This window comes from Eublepharis macularius, chromosome 3 (assembly GCF_028583425.1).
Source record: "Eublepharis macularius isolate TG4126 chromosome 3, MPM_Emac_v1.0, whole genome shotgun sequence".
Taxonomy (NCBI): domain Eukaryota; kingdom Metazoa; phylum Chordata; class Lepidosauria; order Squamata; family Eublepharidae; genus Eublepharis; species Eublepharis macularius.
Genome location: NC_072792.1, coordinates 173,608,975 through 173,631,767, shown reverse-complemented (window position 1 = coordinate 173,631,767; position 22,793 = coordinate 173,608,975). Strand labels below are relative to the sequence as shown.

Genomic DNA, 22,793 nt, shown 5'->3' with positions numbered 1-22,793 from the left:
TTTTAGCACATCAAACCAAAGCACGGCTGGGACATCCTGCTACGGCCATCTTAAAAGGGCCTGAGGGAATTCTTTGAAAAAGCTGGAATGTGGCTAGGGCACAATGCCACGGATAGTCCAGAAAAGGTGCAAAAACTGATCTGTAGGCATTCACCATGTAGACATAATGCAAGGAGGGACGCTGAGTATTCAAAAAGCCAGAAATGTGCGTTTTTTAAGCTGGAAACAGATAAGAACGGAAAGTTTTATAAAATAAACTTTACTGTCAACAATGTGTATGTTCAACCCTCTGATATCGCCACTCGCAGGTTTTGCAGTGGTTTTCCAGATTCAACAGCAGGACATAAAATTAGTGTATTCACTATGGACAACAACAATCCTGCGTCATACCACCTAAGAGTCTCTGGAAAAACAGCCACACAGAGACTGGTGCGCAAGCGCAATCACATGACACATGCAGGAAGGCCGAAGTGGCACTTACTAAAAAGGCGGCATGACTACAAGACATTTATTGTCTGAAACCCGAGGAGAACCATGCTGAAAGAAGAACTAAACCATGGCAAGAAAGAGGAAAGCAGGCAAGAGCGAACTCTGGATCAGCCTCAATTGTCAGAGGGATGACGAACTGACATGGTAGCGCATAGGAAGGAATGGGAAGTTTGTGGGGAGAACAATGGGTAAGACCCCACCTGGAAAGGAATGTGCCTGGCAATCTAACCAGGGAAGAATGGCAAGAACGTCCCTGGCAAGACCCCTCCCCTAAGCAACTGAGGAAGTACATTTCAATTCCAAGAAGATGAGAGAGGAAATCTCCTTTGTGCCAAAGTCCAATATAAGCACACCAACAGCAAAGGTCAATGGACCAGTGAGAAGAGAGGTCTGAGAAGAAAGTGAGCATCCTAACTGTGTTAGAGAAAGGCCAAGAAAAGATCAGAGAGGATGGCGGACTAAAATTCAGCTCAAGCAAAAAGCTTTGAAAGGTCATTCTAACCCTTCTCCTATTTGGATACTGTGAGAGGGCTATATACATTTCTAACAGCTAAGGTGCTTGAACAGAGGATCAGTTGTAACTCAGTAACTGATATACCAATAAGCTTGTGAATCTGAACTGCAAGGGCCACCCTCGGTTGACCTGGGAATCACAGGGGTCAAATAGGTTCTGTGATGTCCCCTTCTAGAATAGAAGGAAGGGAACATTGTCCCTCTGTTCCTGCTGGACTCTAGAATCATGTTCTGGTTTTATCATACATTAGGTTGCTGTGTTGGTCTGCACTGCAGAACAGTAGGATTTGAGTCCAACAAAATTTTCAAGGTATAAGCTATCAAGAGTCAAAGATACAGGGAGGAGTGGAGACCCTTGAGCCTTTATACCCCAGCCAGGAGGTGTGAGGAGTGAAGCAAAGAAGGGAGTCGGGATATAAAGGAACAATGCAGCTTGATTAGAGCAGAACTTAGCATTTGTAGTGAGATAAGGATCCCACGTATCTATTCAGCCCAGGGGGTTCCATTGTTCTGAACTCGTAAATGAAGTCAAGTTCAGCAATCTCACCTTGTAAACGTACTAGGATCTCTGCACCAAGGACTGTGTAGGTTGACCCGTCTATGCAGGTAGCTCACCCCTCGAACTATTTGTTTGAGTTGACCTGTGCACTAGGTCAGCCAACATCCTGGCAGCACAGAATAATTTCACAACTCCTACCTGATTCTCTCCTCTTCGGCTCTCTTCAGTTCCGCATCCCGCTGGAGCACCTTCAGAATTGCCTCTTGCTCCTCATCCGTGAGAAAGCTCAGGTCAATCATCTTGCCGGCCTTGTATTAAAAAGCCACAGAGCCTTCCAAATCTTCAGTGCGTGTGTGTATGTTAAAGAGCCCAGTTCCAGTAAGCACCGCTGCAGTGTCAGAGCAAACACTTTGTTAAGAAGCCCCTGAATTCGGTGGTTTTCTTGTTTGAACAAGGAGATGCCCTTCTCTAGCCAAAAGTTTCTTGATAGGGCGCCACATTCCTAGATTGTTCGCATCACATGCATGTTGCAGGCGAGGCTCGTTTCATGCTCCAGCGGTTCATTGGATTAACCTCATGCTCCCGTTCAATGTGAGCATCACCTGCAGACAAAGGACAGAGGAGAGAAACTTGTGAGCTGCAGCAAGTCAGGTCTGTACATGTGTGCACTTGTGGGGGAAAGAAGACCCCCAAATAAATCATAAGGTGTATCAGCTGCGTTGCAAAGCTGATCATGACAACGCAGGGGAATACTCCAACCTCAGGTCAGATTCTGAATTTCTCTGTTTAAAAACTGTAATTTAAACATGATTTATATTTCAGAGTGATCATTAAATGTTGGAGAAATGATATTTAAGGGGATGGGATAAACCAGCATAATTAGAACTTGACAATAATTTTATCCTACCGTGGAGATCAAGGTACTTAGAGGGGATAAGCACTTCTACTTTCACACCAACTCTGTAAGTTTGGCTGACTGGCACAAATTCACCGGGGTAGCTTTACTGACCAGTGGAATTTTAAAAATTAGGTTGTTGTTTTATTGTGACTTCACTGAATATTATATTTTTGTATTGATTTTAACTGCAATTGTTGTGAACCGCTTCGAGGTCTTAATGGAAGAGAAGCGATATAAAAACGGAATAAATACAAATAAATAAATAAAATGTATTACAAGCGCTCTATAAATGCTTACCAAGTGTTCAAAGAGGTGCCCGTACATTTTCGTCTTACAATCTCTACTACAACCTCTATAATAATAATAATAATAACATTCAATTTATATACTGCCCTTCAGGACAACTTAATGCCCACTCAGAGCGGTTTACAAAATGTGTTAATATTACCCCACAACAATCACCCTGTGAGGTGGGTGGGGCTGAGAGAGCTCTGAGAGAGCTGTGACTGACCCAAGGTCACCCAAGCTGGCTTGAAGTGGAGGAGTGGGGAATCAAACCCGGCTCTCCAGATTAGAATCCTGCCACTCTTAACCACTACACCAAACTGGCCAGTATTATTAATCCCAAATAGCAGAGGCTGAGAGAGAAAGAGTTGTCTAAAAGGCCACCTAGGGACTTCATAGCAGACTCGACATTTGAACCAGTGACTTCCTGATTCATAGCCCATCCTCTTAACCAATAAAGCACACCATCCAATTGATTCCAGGTCTCCCCCATGCATCCTCTCTCCCCCCCCCCTCACAACCGATCTCACAGGTTTAATAAGAGGGATAAAATACAGCAAACCTCAGACAACTGCCCTTCGTGTCTTGAAGACAGAAACAATAGCCAATTGCTCTTTATATTTATTTATTTATTTATTCAATTTATATACCGCCCATCCCAGGGGCTCTGGGCGGTGAACAGTTATAAAGTACGATGTTCTTTATATGTACGATGGATAAAATGTGAGTTTTGCTTTATACAACTTTAAAGAATCATGATTTCTGAAAGTAAGTCTTACCTCTTTTATAAAAATGACGCACACAATTCAGCTCATGATCACAACAAATATACTGGGCTTCTCTCAGTAGTACACCACACCCTTGGTGGTTTTTGCAGTTCTAGCCTATGGGTGTATCTATTGACTTAGGTGCTAACGTGCCCATTTGTTAATGCAATGGCCAACACATCATCAGCATCAGAAACCTGCACAGCTCTAGGCTAGAATCATCATAGAATCTTCCCAAACTCTCATCAAAGGGCAAACTTTTCTGCAAAATCACATTTCACTTGAATCCAGAGTTCCCCAACGTGGTGCCCATGGGCACCGTGACTTCCACCGATACTTCTCTGGGCACCCACTGAACTTTTCAGAAAGTGGGGCCACTGTAAGGCAAGGTATGTTAATGTCTTCCCTCATTCAAATAAAAGATCTTCTACATCCTATATTAGCCCAACTTTCAGAGTTTTCTGATGATTTTAAGGTTCGGTTTCTGCTTGACAACCCAGATGGGGAAATAACTGAAATAGTAGCAAAGTTTCTCTACAGTGCCATGGCTATACGCCCTGTCAAGTAATATTCTATACTGATTTTGCTGTACTGCTGCCCTGTTTCTATCTGTAATTTTAATCTCATTCTTTATGGACTCATTTCTGTATTTAAAAACTTCTATTTTGATATATGCCAATAAAGGCTTGCTTGAGAAAAGAGTTTTCCAGTGGAGGATGAGGAGGACTGCTAAGCGACTGGTCTTTCCTTAGTCTGTATGTAGTTCCATTCATCCTTCAGGACTCCCTTCTTCCCCAGAGGCATGAAGAGGGAGGGATTCTGTTTGGCTCGGCCTCCTGAGGCAGCTATTTGGGGTTTGGTCCTTCCTGCTGTGGCAGCCATTTTGGGTTAGCACTCGGCATTCCACACCCCCTCTCAAAATTCCAAAGTCTGGAGACAGCTGGTTTAATCTTTCGACTACTAAACACCATTTCAGGAAAAAAACACAAAACAGTAGAGAGAGGAAAGATTTCTGCTGCTCTCAGCAACTGTCTGAAAGTTAGTAAGGAAAAGAACACACTTTAGTAAAGTGAACTGCTTTCTATCATCTTAAAGCCTGGTTGGCTAGAGATGTTGAATGTTCAGATTGTGTGTATGAAACAACACAGAACTACGCAACTCCAACCCCATTCCTAAAAAACGACTGCATTTGACAAACAGTTTGCTTGGTCACCTATGGTGAGCAGATCGTGGTCTCCATGGAACCACACAGAGCAGAAAGCCAATTCCCCATAGCAGCCATTTTGCGGTGGTACCACTATCTTAAAGCTCAAAAACTGCTCATCACCTAAGGAAGGTTGGAGCCCCCTTGCACAAAGCTATTAAAGCCAATTGCAGATGACAGCCTGTTCTCCAGAAGTTAGTCTAGCATCCCTTTAACCATTCTAAGCCAGTGGCTGTCAATACTAGTTGTGGCAGTGAATTCCCTAAGACAAAACATGTGCCATTTGAGAAAATGCTATTTTTTTCTTTGTCTTGAATTTTACAGTTCATGTCAACTTGATCTTAAGTTGTACTTAAGGAGATTCCCTCTTTCTCCACACTTTGCATAATTTTACAGTCACAGCTTGTACAAGGCCCCAAGTGAGCTGGTGGCAGAGATAAGATTTGCACCACAGACTTCTGGGTCACTCTCAACCAATAGACTGCTCTCCCCCCTCCCCACAAAAGAAGGATTTTGGAAACTTGTGTCAGATGAAGTTTGCTCACAGAACAAAATGATATCAAATCTATTAGAGAGAGTATTACTAAGTTGAGATCTGAACCAAGATTTTCAATATAAAGGGAGCAAGAACAAGGCTACAGAAAACTGTAAAGGGAAAGAACTCAACAAGATTATATCTGCAACCTAATAATAACAACAACAACATCATTCCATTTATATACTGCCCTTCAGGACAACTTAACATCCACTCATAGCGATTTACAAAGTATGTTATAATTATCCCCACAACAAACACCCTGTGAGGTGGGTGAGCCTGAGAGAGCTCTGAGAGAGCTGTGACTGACCCAAGGTCACCCAGCTGGCTTCAAGCGGAGGAGTGGGGAATCAAACCCAGTTTTCCAGATTAGAGTCCTGCAGCTCTTTACCATTACACCAAACTTTTTTCGAAATAGGTGATCAGAAAAGGATAGAGCATACTAAACAGAATACCCATGCTGCAGCCAAATACTCATACAGAAACTCGGATACTGTGCTGGACGGTGGGCAGCACTCTGCTTGCTTAAAGAATATATCTGTACCCTGGGCTTTTTTTCTGGGAAAAGAGGTGGTGGAACTCAGTGGTGGAACTCAAGACTGCACAATGACATCACTTTGGGTCACCTGGAATGGGGGGGGGGGAGTTTTTTAAAGTTTAAATTGCCCTTGGCAAAAATGGTCACATGGCCAGTGGCCCCGCCCCCTGATCTCCAGACAGAGGGGAGTTTAGATTGCTCTCCGCACCAGTGGCGTGGAGGGCAATCTAAACTCCCCTTTGTCTGGAGATCAGGGGGCAGGGCCACTGGCCATGTGACCATTTTTAAGAGGTGCCGGAACTCCATTCCACTGTGTTCCTGCTGAAAAAAAGCCCCATCTGTACCTAAGGACCAATACTTGTGCTTCCACCCCTAGCTCAAGTAGGTAACGGAGCAATAGAGCCCCATCGAAAACAAGCCTAACCATCTCTCCTCCTGATCTGCACCAAGTAGCACTTTGGCAAACAAGTGAAGGTAGGCCTTCAGTTGCCAACACTCTTCTCTCAGACCCCTGAGAAAGCTTAGAAGGAAGAAGAGATGAAGGTCCAAAGCCAAGAGTATAAAGTGACCAAAGAAAAAGGATAAAATGGAGAGGAAAAGGATGAAAGATGGGGTGTAAATGAAGTAAACAAATAAATCTTCCAGCAACATCAACTTTATCCTTCCTTTGCTTACATCTGGGGAAGGCAAGATGGTAAGAAGACTCAGACCAGACCAGGGAGGTACCAAGAAAAATTCTCATAATGCTTGAGGTATACGGCTGCCTGGAATACTGTTCCCCAGCTAAGGTGGTCCTTGGTTGTTGTTTATTTTTAGAGACAACACATGCCAATAGTCATGTAGTATATTTTATTTTAAATCGCCAGCCCAGAACATGTCCCTTAAAGGTGTAACTCAGTGGTAGAGCACACATTTCACAAGCGGAAGGTCCTAAGTTTGATTTCCAGTTGGAAGATTTCAGATAGTGGATATTGAGAAAGAGCTCTCTTGACCGGAAACCATGAACAGCAATTGCCAATTAGACAAACTAGACAAAACCAGGCTAGGCCGTCTGAATGACGGATATAAGGTAACTTGGGCCAGTCACACACAGGCAGCCTCATCTACCTCAGTGTGCTCTTGCGAGGGAAAAAATGGAGAAGACAGAACAATGTAAACTGCTTTACATGCCCACTGCGAAGAGAGAAGAGGTAGGAATGCAGTAAAATAAAATATAGTCAAGTACACGTCACAGTATCTGCACGGAGACCAGAAGTTTCCTGTATCTGGCACACTTATCAGAGAGTCTACGATAGGATCCTGCCCAAAGGCCGGGCTCTTAAAGCATATCGCAAAACTAACAGGGCCTAAGGTTATCACACAAACTGCTGTTCAACGCATTATACAGTGGTTAGCTGAAGAGCTTCCTACATGGATGGCATCATTTTTTTAAAATCATGTTCCTTCCTGCTACTCATTTCACATGCATGACTTAACACTGAATCTTTAAGCCTGACTGGAAAAAGTCCAACCACCACACAGCCCGCTAAAAATAATTCATTTTGATTGTAGAGTTTCCTCAACAGAAAAAAGGATCATGCCTGGTGTGGGAGGGTGTCATACTATTCCACCATTTCCCCAGACACGTTTAGAAAGAAAGGTGCGCACACACCACACAGAGACATTAGAACGAAAGGTGCACACATGCCACACAGAGACATTAGAACGAAAGGTGCACACATGCCACACCGAGACATTAGAAAGGAAGGTGCACATACACCACACAGAGACATTAGAAAGGAAGGTGCACACATGCCACACAGAGACATTAGAAAGAAAGGTGCACACACACCACACAGAGACATTAGAAAGAAAGGTGCCCACACACCACACAGAGACATTAGAAAGGAAGGTGTGCACACACCACACAGAGACATTAGAAAGGAAGGTGCGCACACACCACACAGAGACATTAGAAAGAAAGGTGCGCACACACCACACAGAGACATTAGAAAGAAAGGTGCGCACACACCACACAGAGACATTAGAAAGAGAGGTGCGCACACACCACACAGAGACATTAGAAAGGAAGGTGCGCACACACCACACAGAGACATTAGAAAGAAAGGTGCGCACACACCACACAGAGACATTAGAAAGAAAGGTGCGCACACACCACACAGAGACATTAGAAAGGTGCGCGCACACCACACAGAGACATTAGAAAGGAAGGTGCGCACACACCACACAGAGACATTAGAAAGGTGCGCGCACACCACACAGAGACATTAGAAAGGAAGGTGCACACACACCACACAGAGACATTAGAAAGGTGCGCACACACCACACAGAGACATTAGAAAGAAAGGTGCGCACACACCACACAGAGACATTAGAAAGGAAGGTGCGCACACACCACACAGAGACATTAGAAAGGAAGGTGCGCACACACCACACAGAGACATTAGAAAGAAAGGTGCGCACACACTACACAGAGACATTAGAAAGGAAGGTGCGCACACACCACACAGAGACATTAGAAAGGAAGGTGCGCACACACCACACAGAGACATTAGAAAGAAAGGTGCGCACACACCACACAGAGACATTAGAAAGAAAGGTGCACACACACCACACAGAGACATTAGAAAGAAAGGTGCGCACACACCACACAGAGACATTAGAAAGGTGCGCACACACCACACAGAGACATTAGAAAGAAAGGTGCCCACACACCACACAGAGACATTAGAAAGGAAGGTGCGCACACACCACACAGAGACATTAGAAAGAAAGGTGCGCACACACCACACAGAGACATTAGAAAGGAAGGTGCGCACACACCACACAGAGACATTAGAAAGGAAGGTGCGCACACACCACACAGAGACATTAGAAAGAAAGGTGCGCACACACCACACAGAGACATTAGAAAGAAAGGTGCACACACACCACACAGAGACATTAGAAAGAAAGGTGCGCACACACCACACAGAGACATTAGAAAGGTGCGCACACACCACACAGAGACATTAGAAAGAAAGGTGCCCACACACCACACAGAGACATTAGAAAGGAAGGTGCGCACACACCACACAGAGACATTAGAAAGAAAGGTGCACACACACCACACAGAGGCACACCCATATGTCAGTAGGCTTACCCCCTCTTTTGGGGGAGTGCACTTCAGGATAATTGCCATAATTGCCAGCAGCGCCTTTTCACACTCACACACACATAATGTCGGTTTTCACCTGCAGAGCACTCTTGAGTTCTCTCATCCTCGCGCAACCAGACGCCCCTGCTAAATGAGACTGCAACATCTACACGGTGTGATTCTTTTGACACTGACCACACTGGTTTTGTTGTGCCAAGGGAAGCTGGGCAGCTGCCGCCTAGAAGAAACAGAACTCGTGGTGGGAGAGCGCTGAAGATGTCCTTACTTGCAAGACTCCTCCATCCTGACCGGTCGGAGTCTGCTGGGCAGCATCCCTCGGCCTCAACCAGTTGCCAGAGGCTTTGAAAAATCCAAAATTGGAAACTACAGAATCATATTCAATTTTTAAACAAAAGGAACGACACATCCAGAATCACTGAAACTAGGACTAGAAAAGAGCAAGAGTCCAGTAGCACATATAAGATTAACAAAATTTATGGTAGGGTATGAGCTTTCGTGAGTCACAGCTCACTTCTTCAGAGGCAGAAACTAGGAGCTCTTGGTCAACAAAAAAATTATCTATTTCATTTATACCCAGCCTCTCTCCCCATTGGGGACCCAAAGCAGCTCACATCATTTTCCTCTCCTAATTTTTATCCTCATGACAACCCTGTGAGGTAGTTTAGGCTGAGAGTATATGACTGGCCTGCAGCCATGCAGCTCACTGCCATGGCAGAGTGGGAATTGGAACCTGAGTGTCTCAGAACCTAGTCCAACGCTCCATCATCATCATCACCACCACCACCACCACCACCACCACCACCACATTCAATTTATATACTGCCCTTCAGGACAACTTAACACCATTCAGAGTGGTTTACAAAGTATGTTATTATTATCCCCACAACAATCACCTGTGAGGTGAGTGGTGCTGAGAGAGCTCCGGAGAGCTGTGACTGACCCAAGGTCACCCAGCTGGCTTCAAGCAAAGGAGTGGGGAATCAAACCCGGCTCTCCAGTTTAGAGTCCCATCTAGGGTTGCCAGGTCCCTTTAGTCCCCCAGGGGGGACTGGGAACCTGGCACTCACCCTCCGCGGTGTCCGGTGTCCCTTCTCTGGGAAGTGACATCATCACATGGGTCAAAGGGCAGCCTGGCGTAACTAATGCATCTTACAGAATGTGAAGTGGTCCAAAAAACAAAATATCTGAGAATAGAACTGACAATGAAAAATATAGATCTATTTAAGAATAATTATGAAACACTGTAGATACAGTTGGAAAAAGATTTGATAAAATGGAACAAATTGAATCTGTCACTGTTGGGTCGTATATCAGCGGTGAAAATGAACGTATTGCCAAGAGTGATGTTTTTATTACAAACAATTCCAATTGTAAAAGAGAAAAAGCAATTTGATAAGTGGCAAAGGAAACTATTAAATTTTGTGTGGGCAGGGAAAAAGCCAAGAGTTAAGATGAAAGTGTTGTGTGATGCGAAAGAGAGAGGTGGATTACAATTACCAAATTTGAGATTATATCATGAAGCGATATGTTTGACATGGTTAAGAGATTGGGTAAATTTGTCTAACCGTAAATTGTTAACTTTGGAGGGCCATAATAATCTTTTTGGGTGGCATGCCTATTTATGGTATGATAAATATAAAATGGATGGTATGTTTCAGCATCATTATGTAAGGAAAAATGTTTTTTTGGTCTGGCAAAAATATAAAAAATATGTAGAAGAGAAAAGACCCATTATGGATTGTCCCGGCAGAGGTGATAAAACCACATACAGAATACCAAGGTGAAGACTGGATAACATATAAAGACATTGTTCATAGAAAGAGACACAGTTAAAATGAAGAAAGAAGATTTACCTTTTAAATATGGATGGTTACAATATCGATAAATTAAAGACTTATTAGAATCAGATAAAAGGAGAGTCGGTTTTAGAACTAGAAATTCAGAACTAGAAGAACTTCTGTTAGGAGATGGAATAAAGATAATCTCTAAATTTTATAAATTGCTATTGAAATGGTATATGGAAGATGAAGTGGTTAAAAATGGTGAAATGGGCTTTAAATTTTAACAAAGAGATTACAATGGAGGCATGGGAATACTTGTGGAAAAATGCTATGAAAATATCTACATGTATTAACTTAAAAGAAAATGGATATAAGATGGTATTTAACATGGTATAGATGGTATTTAACACTGAAAAAACTAGCAAATATGGGCAACGCTATGTCAAACAAATGTTGGAAATGTAAACAACATGAAGGCTCTTTCTATCATATGTGGTGGACTTGTGATAAGGCAAAACAATTTTGGTCTAAAATGTACACAGAAATGTTGAAAATTATGAAGGGTAACTTGCCAAAAAATCCTGAAATGTTTTTGTTAGGACTTAATATGGAAAATGTAAATGTAACAGATAGAACATTACTATGGTATATGATTGTAGCAGCTAGACTACTATATGCGCAATATTGGAAGCAAGAGGAGATACCAGAAGTGGAAGAATGAATACAAAAACTGTTATATATGGTGGAAATGGGTACGTTGACCAGAAAACTGAAGGAACAAAGTTCAAATGAATTTTTAAGGGATTGGGAAAAACTTAAAAGAATATTTGGAAAATAAGAGAGATGTCAAAGGTCAAGTGTGGTCTTTAGATAACTTTTAATGTATGTAGAATAATGGGGTAAGTTTTATGTATGAACTTTACCTTTGAAAATAAGGAGAAGTAATAGAATAGAAGGAATATTTTAAAAATAAAAGGGTTCCAGTGCTGTTGGGGGTCAAGGGACAGGGAGGGAGGGAGGGTGGGGAATGCTTATATTAATTGGTAATTGTGAGGTAATTGATATATAAAAAACAAAATGAAGTTGACTTTATATGTAATACTTATTTTAACCTACCCAATAAAATTTTTATATATATATAAAAAAGGGCAGCCTGGTGTGTGCTCCCGCGCTCGATGAAGAGCTGAATCGTCCCCACCCCTGCTGGCCAAATAAGTGGGGTCAGGTCGGAGGTGGGAACAGGGGATCTCCTGCCCCGGGTGGGGGATTGGCAGCCTTAGTCCCATCGCTCTTAATCACTACACCAAACTGGCTCTCCAGCCAGTTAAATGGAAGCCGCTACTCCACATTGGGTCCAAAAAAGAGAGCACTTGTGTTATACCCCTTTCTGTTGAACTGTTTTATGTCCATCTGGAAGTAACCCTCTCCTGCTGGGCAGGCTGGATCAGCAACCTCACAAAACCTCAAGAGATTTAAGGATAAGAGTGGGAAGCCAGTCAGAAGGCCAAAGACGTGAATAAACATTTTCCGTTTAACTTAAGCGGTAACAGAATCTGACCTCAGCATTCCAGGGGCAACCAAGAGCTCTCCAATAATCCATACTAAATGCCTCACTAGAAATCCACGTTGCAAAAGGGGGATTTAATAAGCTTGCTGGGTTTGTGAATTATGGGAGGTGAGCTAGCGAGAAGGAATGACGGCAAGCAGAAAGAGGCTGTTAAGTGCGCCAGAAAACCGCTCTCCCATAAAGCAATTACAGGAATTTAAGTCCCAGTTGACAACATCTGCCTCCATTCCCTTCACATTCTCTCTTAAATGCACACAACTGTTAACTGTCAGTTCCTCATACAGCTGTGGGCTCGCCTTATCTTTCTCCTATTTTGTTGACGAGAAACCACGGCTATAAATTAAACTTGCCATCCTTTCATCTTTATCAAGACCCATCTTTTGCTGTTCCATTTATCTGAGTTTGTTACGGATTTTGAACAGGTGATGTTCTATTGTAGGTAGGGTGTTCAATAAAAAGTCACATGCTATAAGCAAATCTGGTTAAGATATGATGTAATGGTTAAGAGTGGCAGGACTCTAATCTGGAGAACCAGGAGCCAAGCTACAAGTGACGCCTTACACAGGTTGGACACTTGTCAGCTTCCCTCAAGTTTTGATGGGAAATGTAGGTGTCCTGGTTTTACAGCTTGGCTCTCCATTACAGCTGCAAGACCAGGACGCCTACATTTCCCATCAAAACTTGAGGGAAGCTGACAAGTGTCCAACCTGTGTCAGGTGTCACTTGTAGCTTGGCTCCAGGGTTGACTTCCTACTCCTCCACTTGAAGCCAGCTGGGTGACCTTGGGTCAGTCACAGCTTCTCAGAGCTCTCTCAGCCCCACCCATCTCATGGGGTGTTTGTTGTGAGGATAATACAACAAACTGCTTTGTAAACTGCTCTGAGTGAGCATTAAGTTGTTCTGAAGGGTGGTACATAAATCGATTGTTATGTATTATTAATAATATTTTGAGCTGCACCTCACATTAAAGGACTTTGACATAATTCGTTTGGGAGTTTCGGACTTCATTATAATTTTTTTGTGCTTTGAGTGTTACAAAAAAGATAGCAGACGATCCAAGATTAGATCAGCTGTGGATCTGCTTCAGTGCTTTCCCATTAGTAATTTAAAAACATTGTGGTTAAAATATCCACAGATATCTGCTTCTCCCTCAAGGCATCTTCCTCAGGATGGGATGGAAAGGTGGGACTGAATCCTCTCCCCCTTTATAACTGGTGTTGAAATATGGGAAGATTGCTTCTCTCTGTTGTCTCAAACGTAGGACGCATTTCCTTAAATCAGAGAAGGAAGCAAACAAATTCAGGAAAGAGTTAAAAATGTGCCTAAACATCATCGCTCAGGGAGGGACCATGTTCAAAAGGGTCTGAGGCACAATCTTGAGCAGAGATCTTTTCCTTTAGTTGGGGTCCTTCAGCTGGAGATGTCAGACCTTACCAACAGCTACTGCCACTGCCTGTCAGAGTAAATTAATCATATGAAGTTGCTTTTTCCAGTATCAGACCCTTGGTCTATCAAGGTTGGTGTTTTCTGCTCTGAATGGCCGCAGTTCTCTGGGATCACAGGCAGAGATTTTTCACATCTCTTACTACCTGATTCTTTTAACTGGAGATGCCAGAGATTAAACCTAGGACCTTCGGCCTGCAAAGGAGATTCACTGTTCACTGGGCCACAGTCCAATCAGTTACCAATGGACTACATGAACGACAGCTTTACCTGTAATGTTCAACAGGCATTAAAACATAAACACAGTTAAAAACCAAAAAAAACCCATAAATACATGCAAAACAGCATTTTGGATGGCGGCCCCCCTCCAATTCCCCAATCATTATGTAAACAAGCAGAACAGAACAGAAGGGGTGGGGGCACAGTTTAAAATAATCTGGTGACTACTCTTATAGCAGGCAGATGATTTTGTTGCCCCCCTGGCAGGAGACCAGTAGGGAGGCTCCTAAGATAATCAAAGACTGGCCTCAACCATACGCCTGGCAGAACATCTCTGTCTTACAGGCCCATCAAAAGGATATAAGATCTTGGCGGGCAAGGGTGTCCTCCGACAGAGAGTTACACCAGGTTGAGGCCATGACTGAAAATGCCCTGGCCCTGGTTAAATATCCTTCCGAGCAGTGCTTTTTTTCTAAAAAAATGTTTAGGGGTACTCTCAGTTTGACTCAAGAAAATTACCATTTTATAGTTCAAATCAGAAAAAATAAATGAAGTCAATGGACAAAATTACCAAGAAAATGCATTACTTTATATTACACAGCTCACAATAACTTCCAGATTGGCATAAAACACTCACTTACATCTGAGACTCAGAAAACACCGTGAAAGGAAATGACGTCAGAAGACTGTCGGTGATGAGAATTATGGGTATCAATACTGCCAACCAAGCCCCTCTATAGTGACACGTGCGCACAACCAAAGAGTTTTGGTATCAACAAACTCTTTGCACTTTTTGCGCAAAACGTACACAAATACACAAATCGGTCGCCACCATCAGGGGGGTAGCAACAAGACTGACCAATCACCATGCTAGATTCCAACTACCAGAGCTCCAAGTGGCTTAGGGCCAAGCTACACATGACGAATGACACTTGAACGGCAAGTGGATTGAGTGGAGGGCAAGTGAACAGGGAGAAATACACTTGCCGTTCAAGTGTCATTCGTCATGTGTAGCTTGGCCCTTAGAGAAGACTTGTTTGTATTTGTCTGTACCCTAACGATCAGCGATTATGCCAGCAATCTCGGTGGCATGTTCAATGCTCAAAGACATTCCATTTTTTGTAAGACGAACAGCGCTCCTAGTGAGCTTAAATATAACTAAACATCTTTGTTGCCAACATATGCTACATAAAACTTAACAAAACACATAAATATCCATAATAATACGTTTGGAGTTGGTTTAGCGGGAATTCCAACATTTAAAAATTTTTACTTTCTCCTGTTAGATTCACAAAATGTTTAGGGGTATGCTTACCCCTGCGTATCCCCCAGAAAAAAGCACTGCTTCCGAGTGTGTTTTTTTGGTCAACAGGCCTGCTTAGAAGTCATGCAAATGTCTCTTTCCAATCCATTTCATGAGCTTCCAGATTCAAAACAAGTTTCTTCATTACAATCCCAGCTCAAACTAAGCAGCGGGGGGGGGGGGGAGAACAGTTTATTTGGTTTTAAAACCCAACGCGTTAATATACCTGATCCAAGGGTGGGCAACGTATTCAGCCTCTCCACACAGACTGGGACATGGAACTAGTTTGCGTGCTTGAGTTACACATAATTAACGTCCTGAATCTCAAAAAGAACCAAATTACAGTTGGCCAACATGCTGAGCTTGCTTTACAGTATTTCCCCCCCTTTTAGAAATTACTGCTCTCAGACATTAAGGATTCGAGCCTAGGTCTTGAAAAATTCTAAACAGTCGAAATTACAAGGTGGAAAGAAGTGGAAAAAACCTTCCTATGTTCATGTTTACCTCCCCTCACCCCATCAAAAAACCACACAGCTTGCTTACTTGCAATGGTTTGGCATACCTTGTCATCTCATTATTTAAAATGTTTTTTTTTAGAAACAGATGCCTAGAACCTTTTCCTGTTAAATAAATTAGGGAGGTGCATCAATCTGGCAAGAGTCAATTGTCCACGACAATGTGCTTGGGTTTTAACGTATGGGGTAGGGTTGCCAACTGCTAGCAACTGCTACACTCACCACCCAACTGCCAATTGATTTGATGGTAGGAGAAACAATGTTATGGATGCTATTATGTCATTTCTGGGAGACAACGAGTGATTCTGCACACGTTGGATAATGCACTTCCAATCCTCTTTATAGATCATTTGGAACGGATTTTTTCATGTGCGGAACAAAAAATCCACCTCAAACAATTGATAAAGTGCATTGAAAGTGCATTATGCAACATGTGCGGAATCAACCTAGAGGCTGCATCACAGCCTACCCCAACGCTCTAGTAATTCCAAAAAACGTCTATGGTTTTTACCATTTTTATGGAATTCGTAGAGCGTCATGGTAGGCTATGACATCGTTTCTCCCAGAAATGAAGTAAGGACATCGGCAACACTGTTTTCCCAGAGCTCTGCCCCAAGGAAGCTCCTGGAGATGACAACAAAAATCTGGCAATCCCAATAGGGGGTCTACCACTTTAAGAGCTAACCACACCTGCGAGAACATAATCACCACCAAGTATCACAACCGGCTGCAAAAGCACAGAAACACAAGAAATGTTGCTTTATAGCAGATCAGAACACCGGACCCATTTGCTGATGATTTCCACTGTAGCATCCATGGGCACCATGATGCCCACCAACGCGCTTCCTGGTGCCCACTTGCTTCTTCCCCAAAGCAGAGCACCAGTTCTGGCTTTCTTCCACTTCTGTGGAGTAGGAGGCGTTTCAGAAGATGTTACCCTTTCAGAAATCGCTACCATTATCATAAGAGAGTGTTTGGCTTGGGATCTTCCAACTTTCTCTACTTGCCCCGACCCCATGACAGTCATTTGCAGTTGCAACCAATTAGACTTCCTGAAAAATCTATATGTGCCCATAACATCACTTTAGGTTAAGGAAATGGCTGGTGATGCCACCCGTTCTTTTGTTGAACTGCCACTGGAAAAGGAGCTGCATTTCCTTTTAACTCAGCCCTCATCATTTATAAGCAGCTGCTGCTGCAAAGAAAAATGAGGTCAGGAAATGTTTAATTAAAGACAGGTTACAGTAATGAGGGGCGAGAGGGAGAACATGACCTGGTAAATGCTCTTTTAGTTTTCTTGCAAGTGTGATTTTAAATATATATATATATATATTTAAATATATATATATTTGCTATGTCACTGATGTGTAACAAGGAAATAGTAGGACTGATAGAGCAATTTTTCGTTTTGTTTTCTTAAAAAAAGAGCAACCAAGATCAGGAAACGATAAACTGAAATGTTGATTATAGATTTGGGGTTTTAGTTCTCAGAGTTCCCTGTAGAGAGGAAGCGATTATTAAAACAGTTTAAGTTTGTAGTGTAGTTATATCCTTAATGTAAAAGTGCTCCATGCATGCTAATGCATTAGGGAGAGGGGATATAACATGAGCCAAAATGAAGACAATATTCTGGAAATTACACACAATCTTTGTCATAAGGACAGAGCGTAAGGAAGGGTTTTCATCCCACACAAGGTAATACTACTTAATGTAGTTTCCATTGACTCTTTGCCTTGTGCACCAACTAAAATTAATCTTCAGTAGTATTAAGATTACCAAGTTTTCCTCTGATCTCAGCCTTCTAAGACGGGGTCCCCAACCATTTTGAGCTTGCGGGCACCTCTGGAATTCTGACACAACGTGGTGGGTACAACTACAAAACGGTTGCTGTAAAAGGTGGAGCCAGCCACAAAAGGGCTGCCGCAGCTTACCTTCAGTCATACGGTAAAAATCTTTGTGCTTTAGGAGCAGCTGCTGCCAAAGCACTATTTTTTTAATCTGCCCAGCCAATCAGATCTCCAATAGCCAACCTAAAATCCTTGCTGGGCAAAAGCCCTACCTGGTCCCACTCAGTTTCTAAAAACATCAGTTTCTAAAAACACTTGGTAGGTGCCATGAAAGGTATTGGAAGGTGCCATGGTGCCCCTGGGCGCCACATTGGGGACCCCTGTTTAAGGGTTCTGTTTAAGACATATTTGATCACCTGCTGATCTTTATATTTTCAGTGTTATGTTTTGTTTTGTTTTTGCTTCTTTCTCCCAGAAGGCCAAGGGGTGCAACCTGACACTGGCAGCATTTCAGATCTACACAGCTGCTCAGTGTCTCACACAGCCTTTTTCAAGACAAGGTCTTAAGATCAGGGCCTGAGAGATCTTTTTTCTTCTTTTTAAAAATATCCAGCCTGCTGAAGAGTTCTGTAGAACTCAAAAGCTTGCACAATAAAAGGTACTACATGGCTTTCATTTTTGTATTTTGTCTGGAGCCAACATGGTTCCCGGCGACCCTTTTTCTACTTCATCTTCTCCTTTCTACAGTTGTTTTCTGAGATCATAATTGTCCCAAGGAAACCTCTCTATACTAACATACTATTTTAAGTCTTGGCAAGCAAATAGCCAATAAGGGGGATATTTCTAATTTTTTAAGGGATTAAGAATTTAAGAATTTGGCAGGAAATCAGAGGGCTTCCTTTCTGTGTTGCTACAGTGGCTCTTTCCTTGCGTGTGGAAGACTCAGGCCTTGGAATTTTAATGAACTGTATACAGAAGAAAAGGGGTTGTGCCCATCTACTGAAGAAAAGAAAAACAGGCAACATCCTCTTTGACCAGTGAAAGGATAAACAGATATAAACGAAGATCAACCTTCCTTCACACACACACGCCCTTTGTTAAACATGCTGTGTATCTTTGACTGTTAATTCCTGTTCGTGTTCAGTGCAGAGCATCTGAGTCTCAAAGATAAAAGAGGCAGGAAATTTAGAGTGGCGATGATAGATTTATCGTTTGCCGCAACTGTTTCTCTTCGCAGGGCAACTGAAACACAAGCATTAAAGGGAAGGTAAGCTGCTTTCCGACGGCCCCCCAAATCCTTATGGCCTACAAGCAGGGCTTGTTTTCAGCGGGAACGCGGTGGAACAGAGTTCTGGCACCTCTTGAAAATGGTCACATGGCCGGTGGCCCCGCCCCTGATCTCCAGACAGAGAGGAGGCAATCTGAACTCCCCTCTGTCTGGAGATCAGGGGGCGGAGTCACTGGCTATGTGACCATTTTCACCAAAGGCTAAGTCTTTAAAAAGCTCCCCCCTTGTTCCAGCTGACCTAAAGTGACATCATTGTGCAGTCCTGAGTTCCACCACTGCTTTTCCCAGAAAAAAAGCCCTGCCTACAAGATATCTGAACTGGGATACACCTGAATGATTGAAATCCTGCTCTCAAGTCATAGTTGACTTACGATGACCCCTGATGGGATTTTCATGACAAGAGACTAATAAAAGTGGTTTTGCCTGGATAGCCCAGGAGAGCCAGATCTCGTCAGATCTCAGAAGCTAAGCAGGGTCAGCATTGGTTAGTAATTGGATGGGAGACCTTCAACAACGGCCAGGGCTGCAGGTGCAGGCAATGGCAAATCGCCTCTGTTTGTCTCTTGCCATGAAAACCTTACCAGGGTCACCATAAGTCAACTATGACTTGATGGCAGGGATACAATTAGGACTCTTAAAAAGGCTGTAGTACAGGAAAAGATATACTAAAATAAAAACGTGTTAATCTTTAAGGTGCCTGTTTATTTCTGGAGCTAAAGCTAAACACAGCTACCTACTCCACGACGAAGATTACCTCTGGAACCAGATTCTCTCCACGCAATTCAATTCATCATCACATAGTTAACGTAGAAGACAACGGACCAGCAGGGGGAAAAATGGGTTTCATCAAGAGCTCTCCCACACAACACTACCGACTGATTCAAAGTGAGATTAAGGCCAACCCCTTCAACAAATCAGCTCTTGCCCACCCAACACCGAGCCAAACAAGCTGTTTTAAAAAGGTTAAAAAGAACACGTTCCAGGCAAGCACTCTTGCTAACTCATCAACGTTTATAACCGAAGCAGCCAACAATATGCTTCAAACATTAGCTCACAAAGGATTTGTGCTACTAGACTTCACTCTTGAAAAGCTTAATAAGAACATGAGTTGTTGAAACAAAGTAGAGTTCTTTGGAACACTGTTGCTGTGTAACCAGGAAACCATGCCAGACCCGATCAACTCGATAGCTCAAATCTAAGGTCTTAGATTTTTGCAAACAGATCTTGCAAGAAACTAACAACTGGGAGGCAGAAAGAGCTGGATTTTTTTTTTAAAAAACAACCAGTATCTTAATGGTCTACACAGTGGTATAGTGCTGTACTCAGTCTACAGAAGCCCAAGTTTAAATCCCCATGTGCAATGAAACTTACTAGTATCCTTGGGACAGGCATGTCACAGGACCACTATGAAGATATAATGGAGGAGGAGAGAACCATATGGGCTGCCCTGAGGTCCCTGAAGGAAAGGAAGAACATAATAAATAAGATCCAGAGGAGTCAGCTATGTTCGTCTGCAGTTACAAAATAGTAAAGAGTCCAGTGGCACCTTTAAGACTAACCAACCTTATTGTAGCATAAGCTTTCGAGAACCACAGCTCTCTTTGTCAGATGCATCTGACGAAGAGAGCTGTAGTTCTCAAAAGCTTATGCTACAATAAAGTTGGTTAGTCTTAAAGGTGCCACTGGACTCTTTACTATTTTGCAGCTAAATAAATAAGCTTTGCTTTTTGCATATGCTCAGGGGTATGAACAAGACCAGGTTCAAATCCCGATTCTGCCATGGAAGCTCATTGGGTGACCTTTGGCCGGTCACTCTTTCAGCCGCACCTACCTCACAGGGTTGCAGTTGTGAGGACAAAATGGAACAGGAGGGAGAGTAATATTGGAAGGTACTTTGGGTCCCCAGAGAAAATGTAAGGTCTGAGTATCTAAAAAAAGACGTTTTCTATTGTGTACTAGATAGTATACAAATCTCCTCCTGAATTTTCAGGAATGATCAATGGTACATAGTACTACCAGTAACTTCAATGACAACAATCTGGCCAAATTTTGGAAACTCTCCAAGTAGGAATTGGGGATACAGACCGTTGTCTCCCTTTCTCTTCAATCCCCATTCTTCTATTTTCATCCTCTCACACTCTCTCCTAGCTGTGGTGGTAGAGAGTGCCCTCAAGTCATAGCTGACTTATGGCGATCCCTTACAAGATTCATTACAAGAGACCAACAGAGGTGGTTTGCCATTGCCTGCCTCTGTATAGTAACCCTGGTCTTTTTTGGAGGTCTCCCATCCAATTACTAACCAAGGCTGACCCTGCTTAGCTTCTGAGATCTGACAAGATCAGGCTCGTCTGGGCTATCCAGGTCCAGACCTCTCCTAGCTAGGACACTGATAAATCCAGTTCATAGAAATGCTAAATATGCATCCCAGACCAAGCAACAGCAAGTCTGCACTGGCAGGCCTACAACCCTGTATTTTTCAGACTTTCTGGAACAGAAGCACAGTCCCCATGGGTCTCGTAGGAACTGCCAAGTCTCAAGCCACGAACAAATTACTATCGCGTTACAAATGCTTGGAATATAATTGCATAGCACTGAAACGTCTATTTCCCTGCAAGGCAACCCCCTTTATTATCGAAGGGCTGAAGCTGTTACTGTGGTTGCCCACAAGATGGAAAGAAGTTTGGCAGACACAAGGCTCTCAATTCTGCTCTTATGTTACTCACACGGGAAAAGAATGGGTTGGATCTAGGATTGCCAACCTCCAGGTGAGGCCTGGAGTTCTCCTGGAATTATTACTGATCTCCAGACTACAGAGATCTGCTCCCTGGGGAGAAAAATGGCAGCTTCCGAGGGTGCATTCCATGACATCACATCCCTGCTGAAGTCCCTCCCTTCTCTGAATTCTACCATCCCCAGGCTCCACCCCCAAATATCCAAGAATTTCCCAATTCTGAGCTGGCAACCTTAAATGGGTGCAGACTAAATTGGCAGTATTCACCAACTACCTCTTCCCACTGCAGGCACCGCTCAGGGTCCTCTGTCCCTCCACCTCAGAACAGTATTTTGTGGAGATAAGCGGAAAGGAAGAAGCAGGAAGATTTCATTCTGCCACTGAACATATTAGTCTGGATCCAACCCAACAGCATGGGGGGGAAAGGTGGAAAACAGCACGTTGGTTTGTGAACCTGCAAAGAGCCTGAAGCAAGATAGTTAGCAAACCAAGTTGGACTGAAGTGTTCCAGCCACAACAGCTTGCAGCAGTTAAAACGAAAGATGCGGATGAGTTTCTTAGGACAAGACTTCGACATCTGTCCAAGTGAATTTTGGCCTCTACAAATACCTATGCTACAAATAATAACAATAATAAAATGATGATGATGATGACAACGACAAGAATCGGTTTATATATCGCCCTTCAGGACAACTTTACACCCACTCAGAGCGGTTTACAAAGTGTGTTATTATTATCCTCACAACCAGGGCTCATTTTGAGGGGGAATGCGCCAGAACACAGTTTCGGCAGTTCCCCAAAGAGGTCACATGTCAGGTGGCCCCCACCACCTGACTCTCGGCCATTTTGGGCCTGTTTCAGCCTGGATTGGGGACGAAATGGACCGGATCGGGCCTCTGACAGGTGGTAGATCACTCTCCCACTCAGCCGTGGCCCAATCCTGACCATTTTGGGCCCATTTTTGGCCATTTTTAGCCCCTTTTTGCCATTTTGGGCCCAATTTCGGCCCTGAATGGCCAGGATTGGGTCTAAAACAGCCAGGATAGGTGATGTAAGAGGGTGGGGCATATGCAAATCAGCTATGCTAATAGCACACTTCCAGTGACGGCAAGGGCCATAGCATATGCTAATGAGTCATGCTAATGAGTTCCTTCAGCTCTTTTTCTACGAAATGACCCCTGCTCACAAAAATCACCCTGTGAGGTAGATAGGGCAAAGAGAGCTCTGAAAGAGCTGTAACTGACTCAAGGTCCCCCAGCTGGCTTCAAGTGGAG

General features: G+C 43.3%; 1 protein-coding gene across 9 annotated transcripts in view; it reads right to left on the bottom strand.

The window, feature by feature from the left end:
- SYTL2 (synaptotagmin like 2) overlaps nucleotides 1-22,793 on the bottom strand; it is a 98,534-nt gene that overhangs the window by 58,170 nt on the left and 17,571 nt on the right. For 8 of the 9 annotated variants that reach the window (XM_054973736.1, XM_054973742.1, XM_054973741.1 and 5 more), the window contains one exon: nucleotides 1,700-2,103. In XM_054973736.1, the coding sequence (XP_054829711.1) occupies nucleotides 1,700-1,800 (101 nt within the window). In that variant the 5' untranslated portion in view covers nucleotides 1,801-2,103. Of the gene's footprint in view, nucleotides 1-1,699; nucleotides 2,104-20,159; nucleotides 20,248-22,793 lie in introns of those variants that run through there. The other variant, XM_054973739.1, reaches the window with a different exon arrangement.